Source organism: Heteronotia binoei, chromosome 21 (genome assembly GCF_032191835.1).
Source record: "Heteronotia binoei isolate CCM8104 ecotype False Entrance Well chromosome 21, APGP_CSIRO_Hbin_v1, whole genome shotgun sequence".
Classification (NCBI taxonomy): domain Eukaryota; kingdom Metazoa; phylum Chordata; class Lepidosauria; order Squamata; family Gekkonidae; genus Heteronotia; species Heteronotia binoei.
This window is the reverse complement of record NC_083243.1, coordinates 41339504-41357549: the sequence shown is the minus strand read 5'-3', so window position 1 is coordinate 41357549 and position 18046 is coordinate 41339504. Positions and strand designations below refer to the sequence as shown.

At 43.0% G+C, this 18046-nt stretch overlaps 1 protein-coding gene across 1 annotated transcript in view; it reads left to right on the top strand.

Moving 5' to 3' along the window:
• The window catches only part of SPATA7 (spermatogenesis associated 7), a 92825-nt gene that overhangs the window by 73265 nt on the left and 1514 nt on the right, over positions 1-18046 (top strand). Inside the window, exons 6-12 of the mRNA XM_060261883.1 lie at positions 3839-4320; positions 6643-6709; positions 10336-10409; positions 13619-13672; positions 13975-13977; positions 16735-16809; positions 17869-17926. Of these exons, the coding sequence (XP_060117866.1) occupies positions 3839-4320; positions 6643-6709; positions 10336-10409; positions 13619-13672; positions 13975-13977; positions 16735-16809; positions 17869-17926 (813 nt within the window). The remainder of the gene's footprint in view (positions 1-3838; positions 4321-6642; positions 6710-10335; positions 10410-13618; positions 13673-13974; positions 13978-16734; positions 16810-17868; positions 17927-18046) is intronic.

Here is an 18046-nt window from a genome sequence, read left to right as displayed (position 1 = left end):
TTTTACTGATTTACTTAACAGCAGTTGCATCTAATTCATATTCTAACAAGGACTTTCATTAGACTGCTTGCTATTAAGCATGTTTGCCATTGTTGCTGTAACATCGTGGTTCAGCTCCAGATAGTACTGTAGTCATGAAATTAAGTTGCCTCTTGTGGAATGTCACTAAAGAATAGTTGATTTCCACCCCAGTGAAATGCTCTTACCTCATCACCAGCATATAAACCATTTCAGACTGTTCTCACTAGACTAGTCAGTTTATTTGTTGCATTTCAGGAGAGGTAAATGCAGATGTTACATGAGAAAAATGAGTGAATTTTTCTGAATTTTTAAAAATGAGTTGCTACACAGCATAACAAAAATCAGGAAAAAAGGTTTGCCATGAGCTGATATAAAAACTGTTCATTTTCTAAAGTGCACATTGCTTAATGGCATGATTATTGTAAGCCTTATGTGCAATATATTTTCTATATAATATGCATCATATTGCCCTAACCTGGTTAGCCCTGGCAAACCTGATCTCATCAGATCTTGGAAGCTAATCAGGGCCAACTCTAGCAAATACTTGGATGGGAGACCTTCAAGAAATGCCAGGTCCGGGTTGCAGACACAGGCAGCAAGCCACTTCTCTGAACGTCCTTCCTTCCAGCCTCACTTGGGGTTACCAGAAATCAGTCATGACTTCCAGGCATGCACGCATGCGTGCACACACACACCCCAAAAACCCACAAATCTGTAATATGCATCATGTTGACAAGCACCAGTTACCAGCATTTATTCCACGAACTGTTTCAGAAATCCACAGATTCATTGTATGTATGCTTGTGGCTTGTTTAATGGCAGTCACTTCACATACCCAATTCAGCATATTCAGAGTCAATATACATATTTGGAGGGGAAAAGCTGTATAACTTAGATCTGCTGTCAAAAGTTTGAACAAAAGTGTGACTCTGTCACTTCCAAATTCTTACCAGAAACCTGTGGAAACTAGTCCTAAATCTGCCATGCTTTTGTTGAGTAATGCTTCAGTGAATGAGTGAACCGAATTATCAGGATAGTTCAACCTTTTAGCCATTGTGCACCTTTTCTATCAAAGTAAGCTAATTGTTGGAAGCAAACAAGCAAGTGCATGGACTATTATTTATACCACCTTAATACTTCAAAACCAGTGTGACAGTGCAACTAAATTAAACACATGTACTTAAATGTCTAGGGCTTTAACATAAGTTGAGATTGCTATCTAGCAGCCTGAAAGACAGTGTGCCCCCTGAAGGGCCTGATCACTCAAAAACCCTGCCAAAGACTTTAGTCAAAGTCTATTTTAAAAAAATTAATAAGTTTTCTTAGTTTTACTTGTAAGGAAAAGTGCTTCTGAGATATACAAAGAAATACCAATTTAATTTTAGTTATATTTTTCAAATATTATGAAAAACAGGGCTCCCAAGCTCCCTTTGGGTGTGGGGGATCTCCCGATTTGAGGGTCCCAACCTGCTGGCACGGAGCAGGCTGCCAGGGGGATCCCCACCCCCAAAGAGCCCCATCATCATGTGATGTGCCCTGCGTGATGATGTCACTTAGAAGTGATGTCATTGCACAGGGCACGTTGTGCTGGGGATGCTCTGGGATTTGCAGCAAAAACTCTATGGCAATGGCAGAGGGACTTGACAACCCTAAATGAAAAATGATGTGTCTCAGTACATATGCTCAGTTACTGTGAAGCAAAGTATCCTACATGATGCTAAATTATTATATGGTTTCCACCATGCTGTGATGTGATAATTTAAAGAGCCAGTTTGGTGTGAGAGCCAGTTTGATGTAGTGGTTAAGTGTGCAAACTCTCATTTGGGAGAACCGGGTTTGATTCCCCACTTCTCCACTTGCAGCTGCTAGAATGGTCTTGAGTCAGCCTTTTGCTTTCATAGGCGTTGTTCTTGAAAGGGCAGCTGCTGTAAGAGGTCTCTTAGCCCCACTTGCCTCACAGGGTGTTTGTTGTGGGGGAGGAAGGTAAAGGAGATTGTGACCACTCTGAGATTCAGAGTATAGGGCAGGATATAAATCCAATATCATAAATCCAATATCATTATCATAGTTCCCAAGAGTACAGACTTTGGCCATCTTTGATTTAAATGAGCAAGTGATAAAATGGAAGAATGGTTTGTCAACTGGAATCCCCTGAAATTTAAATATGGACACAGATTTTACATATAAATTGCTTATTTAGGATTGGGGAAGTAGAATACTGAATTCTGCCTCTTGAATTTCACATATGCCATTGTGGATTGGAAGAAGGTGTTGTTTAAATTGGCTGTGGGGCACTTGAGATTCGGAGACATTAAATGTGTGTTCTGCACCCAGGGATTATCTGTAAGAATTGGGCACATGGAACAACTAACAGAAGCCACCAATAAATCTGTGAAAATGGGTGGAAAGTAGTTAGCCAAAACAATTTAAGTATATTATTAATTCAAGCATTCAGTTTGCAGATTTCTTGCACTGTTTATGCCATTGTTTAGAAAAATAGTACAACTGTTAATACCTGTTAATACCTGTTAATACTAATATGTGTGCACATAGGTTGTGCATGGTTTCTTCTTTTTTTAAGCATTAGCTTCAATGGTAATTCCCTCAAAAGGTATATAGTATTCTGTGGGCTCCGTAGAACCAAGGAGGCCCTAGGACCTAAACTTCTCAAAAATTCAAAAAAAAAAAAATTGCCACAACAAATTATGGATCATCATACCCCAGATGATGCAGTGATAGTTTAATTAAAGAAGTTTGAAATATTTCACTTGTCTGTAAGTACAGGAGATCTTGCAGCTTGTGAACTGCAGCAAAAACTATTCTGACTGGTAGGTCATATTTCTCCTAATGCTCAGTAGTTATATAAAGTTTAGGATGCATTTTTAATGGAAAAATTAACCAATCAAAGGTAACTGAGCTTAGGTAAATGTTTGCCAGAGCCATTTATGGAACTTTCATTTCTGGTGTATAGATTATGTGGATAACCCAGGTTCACAGTTGTAAAAATTATCCACATATTGTATATTTTGCATTTATTGCTTACCAAAAAAGAAGATTTGGGCTTGGATCCCACAGACCACCAACAGAAACCACTATTGGTCTGGGACAAGTGTGGCCAAACTTGCTTAATGTAAGAGCCACACAGAATAAATATCAGATGTTTGAGAGCCGCAAGACATGAACATCAGATGTTGGAAGGAAGGAAGGAAGGAAGGAAGGAAGGAAGGAAGGAAGGAAGGAAGGAAGGAAGGAAGGAAGGAAGGAAGGAAGGAAGGAAGGAAGGAAGGAAGGGAGGCGAGCAAATAGATGGGGAGGGAGAGGTGGGAAGAAAGCAACTTTAACTTTAATCACATTTTCCAAGCCACCTGCTGGCTTGGCTTGGAGAAGTGATTTAAAGATACAAATGCCTTCTCCAAGTTGGCCAATGGAGTGCTGGGGACTTTGACAGCCACACAATACATGTGAAAAAGCCACATCAGGCTCCCGAGCCACAGTTTGGCCACCCCGGTCTGGGATCTGCCCTGCCTTCCCCCACAGCCATTTCTGATCAATTAGTCCCAAGAATAAACTTTGCTGGGATCAGAAATGGCTGTGGGGGGCAGGGGGAGGAAGATCCTGTGGTTCTTGCACTCACAGATCTCAGTATCCAAACCGTGATCTGATTTAAACTGATTTTAATATCTCCTTTTTTACATCAGTCCATGGCCAACCACTATTTTTTCACAAGCATGAGTTGTTTGCTACTTTTAAAATTGTATATTTTAATGAAAAGATACAGCAGTGTTACTGTGATACTTCATTTGTTTGTTTGTTTTAGAACCAGGAATCATTGGAAGCAGAAAACAACACAAGGATCTCCTATGCACCAGATGAACAGAAGTGTGTGCCAGGTTCCTTGTCAACTCCAGAGAGGGACATCGTGGACTTCCCTGATACTGAAAAACCTGCCAGGAAGGCTTCTGCAAAAGTCTCCAATATCTCAGTCTCACGCTCAAGTATAAGTCGAACAAGTCTGCATAGATGGCCCTCCAGAGTTTCCTGTAGTTCTTCTTCTGACAGCATCACGAACTGTTATCCTCGCAAGGCCCAAAAGACAGAATCCAAAGTACAGAGTGGGGATCTCCTCGAAAAACACTCAGAACGTTTTACCGACAGCCAGCAGCCATTCACACCACGCACTTTAAAATCAGATGCCAAATCCTTCCTGTCACGGTACAGGTATTATACTCCAGCGAAACGGAAAATCAGAGACGTCCCAGTACAGCATGTGGAAGCGGAGACACAGACTGACTTAAGCAGGTGAAGAAACTTCTTCAGGAGGCCAAGTGTATCCATTTTGTCATGTTTCTTTATGGGCCATCCTGCATCTGATTGCTGATTTGTACAGTCTAAACAGCAGAAATTTATACAGGGGTATCCATATACCCCTCTCCCTGTAATTTAATGTGGTCGTCTCAGATATCACATACATATTTCCTTGCTTGAGCAACCAGTTCCCATCTTCTTTGAGATACAAGGATCATTGAAATCAAACTGGGACCACCCAAATGACAACTTTACATTAAGCAAGTGGGCCCATTACCCTACCACATGTATATATTTTCATGAGAACCAGACCTAACATAGTTCATTCAGTATTAAGAGTATTACGGAGTATTTATAGTGTTCATATGCTTTGGAGTAAAATTGGATTTTTTTTCTTCCACCATTAGAAGAGAGGTTGCCATTTGCAGTTTCCTTCTGAGTAAAGCTGATAAGTAGATCAAAGCTGAAAAGTCACAGTTTTACCCAAGGTCACCTTGTGAGCTTGTAACAAGAGTGACTCCAATTTTCTGAGGTTCCAAGGTAGGGTTGCCAAGTCCAATTCAAGAAATATCTGGGGACTTTGGGGGTGGAGCCAGGAGACATTAGGGATGGAGCCAAGATCAAGGCTGTGACAAGCATAATTGAACTCCAAAGGGAGTTCTGGCCATCACATTTAAAGGGATAGCACACCTTTTCAATTCCTTCCTTCCATAGGAAATAATGGGGAGGGACGGTGGCTCAGTGGTAGAGCATCTGCTTGGGAAGCAGAAGGTCCCAGGTTCAATCCCCGGCATCTCCAAAAAAAGGGTCCAGGCAAATAGGTGTGAAAAACCTCAGCTTGAGACCCTGGAGAGCCACTGCCAGTCTGAGAAGACAATACTGACTTTGATGGACCAAGTGTCTGATTCAGTATAAGGCAGCTTCATATGTTCATAAGGATAGGGGCACCTTCTTTTGGGGCTCATAGAATTGGACCCCTGGTCCAATCGTTTTGAAACTTGGGGGGTATTTTGGGGAGAGGCACTAGATGCTATACTGAAAATTTGGCGCCTCTACCCCAAAAACAGCCCCCCCCCAGAGTCCCAAATACCTGTAGATCAATTCTCCATCATTTTCTATGGGAATAAATCTCCATAGAGAATAATAGTGTTCCCAGCAGACATTTCCCTCCCCTCCCCCGCTTTCTGACGACCCTGAAGCGGGGGGAGGGTCTCCAAACTGGGGGATCCCCTGTCCCCACCTGGGGATTGGCAACCCTATTCCAAGGCCAGTGTGCTAACTTCAGACCCACCCTGGCTCTTACATTGGCATGCAAACCTAATGAGTTGGATCCTACCAGCTTTTCTGCTGATGCAAGAAGTCTTTATCATACCCCAGCTATGCTAAGAATCATGATATGTAGAGCATGGATACAGTGAAATACAAATGGGCAAAACCAACAGCTGCTCACATGCATGCCTTCTCCATTGTAGCCCCCCATCTTGTGGAACAGCCTGCCTGAGGGGGTCAGGAAGGCTCCCATTCTCATAGCTTTCCATAAACTATGGAAAACAAGTATTCAAGCAAGCTTTTCTACAGAGTTGTGCTGTACTAATTGATTCACAAAGTGTGGTCTGTGCTACTGTGTGTAGTTTTCAGTTTCCATATAAGTGGTATTAACTGTTCCAGTATTTTATTCATTTCCATTTATATTAATGGAAGATACACAGCAATAGTGGCGGGAGACAATTAAGCTTATAAATAGGAAGTGCTTGTTATTATAGGGTAACTTTCAGTGCATGCACCGACATAGCTGTCTCCTCGAAAGGTAATGCTAACTTTGGACAGCCAGATGGGTTGATGAATGGCCGCAGCACCAAGTTAATACTAGCAGTTCTGAATGTTGGACTTGACATGGGAGTTGAAGGGGCTTCCAGTTCCAGTGCATTTAATGTTATGCAAGTGGCTGGTTGTGGGACAGTCACTTCTGATTTTTTCCTAGCCTGTTGTCTTTAAAGAGCCACATCCTCTGAAGGAGTCATTTAAGAATATTTCTTCCAACCCCTGAGATGCCCTGTTTACACCATCATTAAAATCCCTTCCATGTGTGTGTTGCAACTGCCTGCTACACTCAAATATGGTGATAGCTAAGCAAATGGATTAGAGATTTAGAACCCTGACGGCACAAAAAGATGGGCACCCCAGGGGTTGTCATGAGGATCTAAAAGGGTTAGCATTTCCATGATGTTGTCTAGACGTTAAAATAGCGCAATGGTCTGATGGACTGTGGATTCTAAGAGATCTATTTCTCTCTCTTACTCTCTTTAATCTTTGCAGTTTTCAACTAGAACCTGAAGAATTTGTAAAAAGGGATATGGCTGGCTTTCAGAAGATCATAAAAGAGGTAAGTAATGGTAAAGCTGCAGTACTGCAGTTGGAGCCCTCTGCTCATGACCTGAGTTTGATTCCAGTGGAAGCTGGTTCAGGTAGCCGACTCGAGGTTGACTCAGCCTCCCATCCTTCCAAGGTCAGTAAAATGAGTACCCAGTTGCTGGGGAAAAAGTGTAACGACCGGGGAAGGCAATGGCAAACCACCCCGTAAAAAGGTCTGCCTTGAAAACGTTGTGAAAACAGCGTCACCCCAGGGTCAAAAAGGACTGGTGCTTGCACAGGGGACCTTTCCTTTTCCAAGTAATATGTTTAGATGTTTTGCAGCCAACCAGACACTTACACCAGGCTCTCCCTCAGACTGGTTGGTGGGTTGTTTTTTTTTTGTTACTTCATTTATATCCTGCATTTTCTCCAGTAGAGATCCCAAGTGGCTCACAGTGTTCTCCTCTCCTCCATTGCATCCTCACAACAACTCTACATTAGGCTGAGAGAGCATGACTGGCCCAAGGTCACCTAGCAAGCTCAAGGTCTTCTAGATCCTAGTCCAGCATTCTGATCTCTGCACTATACTGGCTTACTGGATGAGAGTCAGTTACAGATATTTTGAGGCCCTGGGCAAAAAAAAAAGAAGAAAAGTGTAATCGGGCCTCCTTTTACCTTTGGTACAGCTCCAGTTTCTTCTAGCCCCACTTCTTGGCTTTTCTCCTTTGGCTGTATCTTTTCTTCTTTAAACACTCCCTTTTTCATTTTAAATTGGTAAAGGGAAGCCATACTAAATGTTGCTTTTTTGATTATCTTTTATAACAGTATATAAGACAATATAACTTAGATGTAAACACTAATAGGAAAATCGTGGTCAGCCCAAATTCACTGTAGCCATTTTACCGTGATTTTAAAATGCCACAAGGCCCCCATCCACAGTGGGCCTGTGTAGTGAAGCTTCCCCACCCCACCCATGTTTTCACGGGCCAAAACAGCTGTGGAGAAGCCTGCATACCAGGGCCGGATTAACAATTAGGACAAGTAGACACTGGCCTATGGGCCCCCACACTTTTAGGGGCCCCAGATCAGCTCCCCCCACCCTGTTTTCCCTGTGCTTTTAGCCCTTCCAGCCTGCATGCAGCCAGCAACTGAGCCGCTCTTTGCCCTACTTGCCTGGTGCAGCTGCTGCTGGCGTCATCGCCAAGTTTGCCTCTCTCTTCCTCTCCCCAGCAACTTTGTCAAAGGGGTTTTTGAGAAGGTGGCTGCAGTGGGGTCCACGGGCAGCAGGGTGGGTGCTCTAACTCTGAGATAATTTTCAAGGGGACCCCCCAAGATTTCAACTGCCTAGGGGCCTCCACAGGGTTTAATCCGGCACTGCTGCATACACTGTGAAATGGTCACAGGTCTCCTTGTGAAATGCAGAATGCTGTGGCTGCTGCTGCTGCCATCCACCTCCTTTGTTTCTAGCCATCTTTGAACACTCCTCCTGCCTCAGGCAAACATAAAGCCAAAATAAGCTCCTTCTGTATGTGCTGCTGATGAGGGGGAAATCTTGTGCTTGGAGGGGCCACAGTGGGAGGGCTTCTGAAGTTCTGGCCCCACTGCTGGACCTTCTGATGACACCTGAGTTTGGTCACTGCATGACAGATTGTTGGGCCATTGGCCTGATCCAGCATGGTTCTCTTAAATTCTTATGATGGCTGTCCCAAGCTAGAAAGCTAAGGCACAGAAAGGACTAGTGTTGTGCTTCAGAGCATGCAGAAGCTACTGTGGTATGCAAGGAAGCAAACTGCAGAGGGAAAGCCAGGGAGGGGATGGCAAGGGGGACTCTCCCTCATTTTCAGCAACTGCAGTTGGGAGTCAGCCCACTGACAGCTCATTGGTTAGCAAATGACCTACTAACCCTAGTTTCGATGCTGGGCCTGTCACTCTGACAGGGACCTGTTCTTTAGGTGTTACAGCAGCAACAAGCAAACCTCTTTCCTGCTGTGCTGCTGTGGCATCTGAAGACCGAGCACAGGATGGGCAGCACGGAACACTCATGTCATTCCCCACAGCCTTGTCTCTGGGCCAGGCAGGACAATCGATGAGAGGGAAAAGACTTGTGCTATTGCCAACATAGTATCAGGCCTTTAAACATTACAGCAGCACCATGGGATGCAGCTACAGCTAGGTAAAATGTTAACGTGTAACCTTGTTCAACATTTGTATTTGTTTTAAGCTTAAGCAATGCTGGATCAGACTAGAAGTTCATCTAGTCAGGCATCCTGTTTCCCACACGTGGCCAATCAGATGCCCCAGAAGACCCGCAAGCAGGGCTTGGAGACCAAAACCTTCCTAATGTTCTTGTCCTGCAGCAGTGTTCCATTTAGTTGCCAGAGCTAATAGCCATAAAAGATATGTCTTCCATTTCTCTATCCCATCTACACTAGGGTCCTTGAATGCAACATTAATTCTTCATTATATGAAGAACTACATACTTTTGTTTGCCCTGAATCTACTTCATTAAAGGTAAAGGTAGTCTGCTCTCCAAGCACCAGTCATTTCCGATTCTGGGGTGATGTCACATAGTGACGTTTTCATGGCAGACTTTTTATGGGGTGGTTTGCCATTGCCTTCCCCATTCATCTACACTTTCCCCTAAGCAAGCTAGGTACTCATTTTACCAACCTCGGAAGGATGGAAGGCTGAGTCAATCTTGAGCCAGCTACCTGAACCCAGCTTCCACCAGGATCGAACTCAGCTCATGAGCAGAGCTTGGACTGCAGTACTGCAGCTTACTACTCTGCGCCACGGGGCTCTACTTCATTGGATACTCCTTAATTCTCATATAATGTGAGAGGTTGAAAAGTTCTCTCTATCCATTGTTCTCCATCCCATTCACAATTTTGTAAACCTCTGTAATGACTCCTCACCTTAGTTGTCTGTTGTCTGCTTTCAGAGGTACCTTTCCTTATAGGGATGGTGCTTTAACATCTTGATTATATTGGCTGCCCTTAAAAAACACAGGGGGGGGGAATTCTCATGTAGTTTTACAGATCTCATAACATGAGATTTCTGTGCACTACACTTTTGTCTCCTATAGTGTGTGTGCACACACATGAGTACAAACAACCGCACACATAGACTGTGTGATAACACTACTCTTCATAGAAATTTTTATCATTATTTAAAATGATGCCTTTCTTCTAAGCAATCTGAGGGGGCTTCCACATAACTGTAAACACAATCCTTCCTCATTGGAGGGGATCCAGATAGAGTTGCTGCTTCCCTCTCTCATCAAAACATGCTGTTGGTTTAATGCTCCACTCTTCTGCCTCACACAGAGTTGCTGAGCAGCCTGCTCCTCTGTAGATCCCCAATGTCTAGCACACCTATGCTCCTTATATATGTATATATAAACTTTTATTTAAAAGTTTTATAACATACCATTGATGGACTAGCTTGTGTGCTGAAGGCCAGAAAGATGCACACTGAGAGCACTGTCTACAAAGTGCAGGAGTGCCTCATGATTGGCCTGAGCATGGGCAGGAGGGGGAAGGATCATGCTACATAGCAGGTCACAAAGCCTCCCACACTGGCTCTCCTTTATCCTACTTTTATTGCATCCCTCCTTTTTTCAACATTTTTTTAAAAAAAATTATCTTTGTGTTACAGGTAGAAGACTCAGTATCTGCCATAGCAGATAATTGTGGAGAAATTAAAGCACCTTCTCAGTTCTCCTCACCAAGGTACATGAAATTCAGAGGAAAATGTCCCATGTTTTCCCTCTCTTGTCTTGCTGATTAGGATGGTCTCATTAACAAGCCTGTCTGTGAAACCTAACTGGGTGTTTAGACCTAAGCAGCTGATGGAGACCAGAAGGTTCTTGGTCTTAACACAGCCTCCTGGCCTAGGACTGTTGCTGTGCAGGTGCTTGACAGTCCCTCTGGTTTGGCAATTCTGCACTGGCTACAAAATCAGGATACTGATTCGGCCTCTGGTGAACCAGCATTCTGGCTGATAAGTTGCTGACGCTTACTATAGATGGAAAAGAAACTAAACATCACTTGGCACAAATAATTCATGAGAGGTTTTTGTCTTTGGTAAAAAATAATGTTGGATAATAGACCAAGAACACAATAGAGGAGAAGGGAGGGCTAATGGAGTAATGGAGCTGAGGTTTAGGAGAAGCTTAAAATGGCAGTGAGTTTAAGTATCTTCATTCAAAAGGTTCTTTGGAGGTTTTTAAACACAGGCTACATTTGACTGCAATGCTGATTCTGTGAACTTAGGGAGGTATTTGAATTTCCTGCATTGTTCAGGGGGTTGAACTAGATGACCCTGGAGATCCCTTCCAACTCAATAATTCTAATATTCTAAGGATATTAAAGAATGTGGGCTGTAAGATTGAAGCCAATCTCACAACTGTTGTGTTTCCAGAGAGAGAGAGAAAGACCTGCCTAGTAAAGACACACCCTGAGTGCCAGTCCCCATTCCTCAGCCTCTTCAGTCTTGTTGAACTCTCCTGTTCCTGTATAAAGCGTTCCATTGCCAATGTGGCTGGGGTAGCAAATATAAATTTTAAAATAATACAGATTTCTTCTTTTGAGAAAGTTGTGCTTTGTATCAGTTTTTGCCTCACACAGCTGAGGCACCTTGCGGCTCTGTCCCCTCCCCTTCCCCACCCCTACTTTGAGATAGCCAGTTGGGTGTAGTGGTTAAGTGTGTGGACTCTTATTTGAGGAGAAGCAGGTTGGATTCCCCACTCCTCCACATGCACCTGCTGATGTGACCTTGAATCAGTTACACATTCTTTCAGAGCTGTTCTGCTCAAGAGCAGTTCTTGGAGAGCTCTCTCATCTCCACCTCATGGAGTGTTTGTTGTGGGAAGGGGAAGGGAAAGGAGATTGTAACCCATTTTGAGACTCCTTTGGGTAGTGAAGGGCAGGGAATACATCCAATCTCCTCCTCCTCTTCTTCTTTGCTGAATATTGTATGTCTTTTCCCCAATAAGCCTCTTGGATTTTCCACAGAGGCTTGTGTGTGTGCTTGCATGTTCACTTTATGGAAAGCACAGCAGGCCTTTATGCCGTCGGTTCACGCTCCATCTTGCAACAAGCACGAAAACATCAGAATCAAATAGATGTGGTGAAAGGCATATTCTGCAACATAAGAGCCTATATGACAGGCAACCTGTAAAATCAGTGAATCAAAATCCTACCTGAGTAGTATTTCTCACTAGAATATGGAGATATTGTAAATTCAGAAGCATATAAAAGTCAGTGTACTTTTCTTCACTGAAAGGCAGCGTTGTCGGAAGCAGTTTTTCAAGTGCCTCGTTATTCTCTTGATAGCATTATTATGTAAAACACGCTGAAAGCTTTTTGTTACATAAGCTCTCTGTGATAAGATGTTTCCAATCTAGATGTCTTAAAGTCTCATACACTAACCCTGTAAGAAACAACTGCTCTGGGCCTTTGAGACATAGAACCTTGAATATCTAATAGATGATCTTACACGAGCAATTCGTTTCATGGTTTGCCTGTCTCTGAAAAGTAAAGAAATCCAAGGGATCTTCGAGTACAAGTTCAAATCCCCACTTAGCTATGAAATTCTCCGAGTGATTCTCTCTCTTAGCCTAACCTATCTAACCAACTTTTGAGGATAAGCAGTGAAGTGGCTAAGTTTGCGGATGACACTAAATTGTTCAGGGTGGTGAGAACCAGAGAGGATTGTGAGGCACTCCAAAGGGATCTGTTGAGGCTGGACGAGTGGGCGTCAGTGTGGCAAATGAGGTTCAAAGTAATGCATATTGGGGCAAAAATCCTAACTATAAATACAAGTTGATGGGGTGTGAGCTGGCAGAGACTGACCAAGAGAGAGATCTTGGGATCATGATAGATAACTCACTGAAAATGTCAAGACAGTGTGCGTTTGCAATAAAAAAAGGCCAGCACCATGCTGGGAATTATTAGGAGAGGAACTGAAAACAAATCAGCCAGTATCATAATGCCCCTGTATAAATCGATGGGGTGGCCCCATTTGGAATACTGTGTACAGTTCTGGTCACCACACCTCAAAAAAGATATTATAACATTGGAAAAAGTGAAGAAAAGGGCAACTAGAATGATTAAAGGGTTGGAATACTTTCCCTGTGAAGAAAGGTTAAAAATGCTTGGGGCTCTTTAGCATGGAGAAACATCAACTGAGGGGTGACATGATAGAGGTTTTCAAGATTATGCATGGGATAGAGAAGGTCGAGAAAGAAGTACTTTTCTCCCTTTCTCACAATACGAGAACTCATGGACATTCAATGAAGTTGCTGAGCAGTCGGGTTGGAACGGATAAAAGGAAGTACGTCTTCACCCAAAGGGTGATTAACACATGGAATTCACTGCCACAAGGATAGACAGCTTCAAGAAGGGATTGGATAAGCATATGGAGCAGAGATCCATCAGTGGCTATTAGCCACAGCTTATTGTTGTAACTCTCTGTCTGGGATAGTGATGCTCTGTATTCTGGGTGCTTGGGGGGCACAGTGGGAGGGCTTCTAGTGTCCTGGCCCCACTGGCAGATCTCCTGATGGCACTTGGGGGGGTTTTGGCCACTGTGTGACACAGAATGTTGGACTGGATGGATTATTGGCCTGATCCAACATGGCTTCTCTTATGTTATTAAATGGAAATGGGGAAAACCATTGAGCTCTTTGAGGAAGAACAGGATAAAAAAATGTAATATGTTTACTCATGATCACAGTTCAGATTTAAGTCAGTTTGTCACTCCTTCCCAGGAAACTCTGGGAAATTTTTTGAAAGGGCCATATCAGAGATTTCTTATCCACTTTACCAAACCATAATACCCATGTTCTTTCAGGGAAACTTTAATAGACTGATATGAAACTGATATGCTTACAGTATAGAACATTCCTCTGATTTCTGTACCCTCCATTATGATTTAGGATAACTTCTCCATGTTCTGGACAGTCCCCAATAATGAGAAGAATTCAGGCTGAGTAAGTAACACTTTTTCTTACAAAAAAATCCCGCCTTTACTTGTTTAGTCAATTTCTGCCCAAGGCAGTTCACAACAATGATAAAACAAACCACTTGCACATAGTAAAACACAGTTATAAAGAGTACATGACATTATCAAACCATCATCTCTAAGTTTCCCCCATACAGACACCAGGTTCCCATTTCGTCCCCAGAATATCTTTTTATCAAAAGAAAGAGCTAGTCCTGGCTTTATTAGACTTAAGTGGAGCAGGAGATATATCAGAAGAATACAGGAGGCGTCACCTGTGTGTATGTGCAGAGAGTATCCATTTGAAAATAACAGTCTCCATCATAGAACAAAGTAGAACCTTTAAGACCACAACTTTTTATTTAGAATGTTAAAGGTGCTACTGGACTCCTACTTTGTTCTATTGTTTCAGACCAACACAGCTGCCCACCTGAATCAGTCTCCATCATAGAATGGTATCTGGCTTGGAACTTCCTAACATCATTTAATGTATCATGTTAATACTTGCGTTTTGCTTCAGTTCTGTTTTTAGACTTCTGGTTGGTTCTGTAATTCCAATCCTAGTGCATTTTTATTGAATGTCCCATCCACTGATTGTATTGACTCACTCTGTGTAATCTGCCTTGAGTCCAAGGCACAAATAACATAAATAAATAAACATTTTTGTGATTGGCCTCATTCTGCGGTGGCCACCCAGTAACTTTTCTCCAGATCCAAGAAATGCCCACCTGTTTGGGACCCCTGCTCCACAGTTGGAGGGTGAGCCAGGGAACTAGTGGCAAGAAATCTGCCCTCATAGATTAAGAGGCAAATTGTCGCTTGCTTTCTTGTTCCGTGTTTGGTTTCCAGATGGGAAAATCATGTTGAAAATCACCTGAGCTGTAGACTGCATGATTGGAAGATGCTCTAGGAATGCAACTCACTCTTTTAGTATTAAAACACTAACATATTGTACAAACAGAATGCTTAGTAGCTAGGAGGTTTCAAACCTAACTAATGTTAGATTGAACTGCATGCTTGCCAAAGCTATTCAAGGTGCTTGTGAACTATTCAAGGCGTTTGTGATGCTCAGCACACATACCCCACCCCACTACATACACAGACATAGAGGTATCTCCTTTTAGAGACGTTATTTGTTTCTATTTCAGGAAATGTAACAGCACATTAACAGATTTGCATGCTAGCGGCTGATTACTTCTATTAAGTCTCTGTGTGCTACATTACTTTGTATCTGCTTGCTAAATAATGCTGCTACTGTTTAGACATATTAGTAATTACATTAGTTTTCTGTTACTTGAGATGTTTTGTCTTGTTTCAATAAACACTCCGTAAAAATGGTACCAAAATAGCCTTTACCTGACAGAATGGCAATAATAAACGATCTTGCAAGAGAGAAAAGAAATTAACCCATCTTGTGTTATTCCATATAGAAACGTGCTTAATATATAAAACGCTCCAGGGCACCAGAATTGTTACATGGATAGCTTGGGTCTGATTATAGATATGCAGGGCAGTACACATGCATCTGTATATGAGGGTCAGGTTGCAAGGGAGACCAGTAGAAGAAAGACCTTTAATTGAATAAATGGAATTTTATTGTGGAGGCATGCAAAAATGCACACTACTCACTCATGCAAAATAATAACCATCGATCAACACACACAGACTTAAGAAACAGAGAAATAATTGACAGTGACAGGAGAGGGGTTGGTTTAGATTAGGGCAATATTTACTTCATCCTGAAAACCAGCATCCACATGGAGGAAGCGGGGGGGGGGGGGGGCATGGAGAGACATGGCTGACCAGCGGTTCATATCAAAGGCTCAGACAGAGTCTGAGGGTATACTCTTGTGGATACCTCAAGAGATGCACGATTTTGGGGTGCAGAGTGCCAGTTTAAGTATATTCTGGGGAGCCAGGGGTGGGCTGGCCCAGGTGTAATGAGTAGCCAAATTAAAACTGGTACATATAGGCTGTTTGGCTTGAGTTTCCGAGGTCCAAAATTTAGCCAATGTGTCAGTGGCTTGATGTTGGGTGGGGGAAAGGCACTAGATCTTCAATATTGCTTTGCAGGAGACAGTTCAGCTATGCCAGAGTTAGAGGAGATGGGATTAGAGATTAGTAGGGAGACAAGAAAGGCTATCGATGTTGATTGTATCAGTCATGGGATCCTCTGTACACACTTTCTCTCAAGACTCTTCTAGACTCATCTTCCCCTGGGTCTTTTAGGCTGGTTCAAAGATGGAGTGTGTGGCAGCTCCACATAGCCTGCCTTTGACAGACCACTGTGGGGTGGGAGGTCTAGTCTTACTGATTTACTGGTTGTCAGGTCCCTCTGAGTCTTTCAGGAGAGCGAGCTTAGTGGAGGTACATTTGGAGAAGGTAATAGATTCATCTGTGCTGTGGATGAGGCCACCAACTCTTTCGATCTGGAGGCAGAAATCAAATCATTTTGTCCCTTAAACTGATGATTAGTTATCTCATTTTTATCCCTGCCTTCCACCACTGACCACAAAGTGACATGCATTGTTTGCCCTTCCCTCTACCCTGTCCTTGGTTCTGGTCAGACACTGAAACCTCACACTGGCTTTTTAAGCTCTGAGCACGGGTGTGTAACTCATGTTCTCAAGCAGCATAGTTATACCCTGTTTACCTGAAAGGATGATGAGGTTTTCTTCCACATGTGTGCTTTGAAGAAAAAGAGGGGGAACCATCCTAAATTCACATACGAGTTCCAGTTAAGTACAGTAATATAAAAAATAGGGGGATCATCCTACGTTCAGAAGTCATCTTCCTTTCAAATAAATGCAGTAAATATGTGGGAATATGTTAGGGCCCTCAGATCTTAGTGGGGAAATCCCAGCAGGCTAGCCAGCCATTTCAGGGTAAATTTTGAAGCATATGTAGAGGCTACTGGATATCCTCATGAGTAGCAGATTTCCTCTGATCATAAGGCTATTAATGGCCAATGTTTATGTCTCTATTTTAAGTTAAGTTTGCTAAGTATCTTTGGTCAGAGGCTGACAATAGATTTTCCTGTTATCTGTGCAGAGAAGAACTTCTGTATTTGAGTTTCATCCAGGACATAACAGATGAGATCCTGAAACTTGGATTGTTTTCTAACAGGTTGGAGGCTTTGTGTTTAGCTGTAAATCCTTGCAGTGACAATGTGTGTAGTCTTATAAGCTAAAATGAAACAATCAGGGGAGATTAATCACCATTGTGCTGCCAGTGCTGGAGGAAGAAACACCATGGGCACTACTTGGGGAACACATCCAACACGTCGCTTGTGTTTGCTTTTCTGAGTCTTCATCCTCCCTGAAACTGCCTGAGCAGCATCAAGAGGCCTAAAGCATAGTGTCAGCAGCGTGGCCCAACTGCAGCTGAGTGGAAGAGTATCGTGAACTTGCCCAAAGTTCCTACATATTGAATGAAGTCCCTACATATTGAGTGACTGTGACCTGGTCCCACCATACTATCAAGGGAGGCCCAGTAAACTAGGGATAAATCTTATCCTCCCCCACCCCCCACCGCCCCCCAGCCACAGCATCTTGCTGAGCTCTGTAACAACCAAACAGTGGTTGTGAACTTCACCCAAGGAGGCATACGCTTAGATCTAGCATATTTCCAACAAAAGACATTTATTTGTGTTTATATTATTTTATTAGGATATTTATATATCATTTTTTCTGTCCAAATGGGGACTTGGAGCAGAATGAAACATTGCGCTCCCCTCCTCCATATTATCATCACAAAAACAGCCCTGTGCAGTGGCTGGCCCATAGTCACCCAGGAAGCTTCCATGGCAGAGCAGGGTTTCCAAGCTGGGCCTCGCAGATCCTAGTGCAGGGAAATGCTGCTCACCACTTTGGGGTCAGAAGTGGTTTTCTCCAGGCCAGTTTTGCCAGGGATCCTGGAGGGTTTTTTGGGCATGGAGCAGGGGTTACTGGAGGTGTGGGGTGGGGGGGGAGGCAGTTGTGAATTTCCTGCACTGTGCAGGGGTTGGACTAGATGACCCTGATGGTACCTTCCAACTCTATGATTCTGTGATTCTTATCACTACACCACACTGGCTTTTCCAGTTTCAAGGAATGCACTTAAATTATTGAGTTAATTTAGCATTTCATTTCCTGTGTGGGAGGATTTTTCTGCATAATGCCCTCATTCCAAATACTTTTTTTTTAGGGCTTTGGAACGGCTGTTTGAGCGTCATATAGATCAAAATAAGAATCTTCTCAATGAGGTTGGTCCTGTTTGTGAAAAAAGTGCCAAGTATATGAAAATAAATTCCAAGAAAGCTTCCAGAAGACTTTCAGATATGGGGGCTGGGCTGTGACTCAGTGATAGACTACATGCTTGTTCT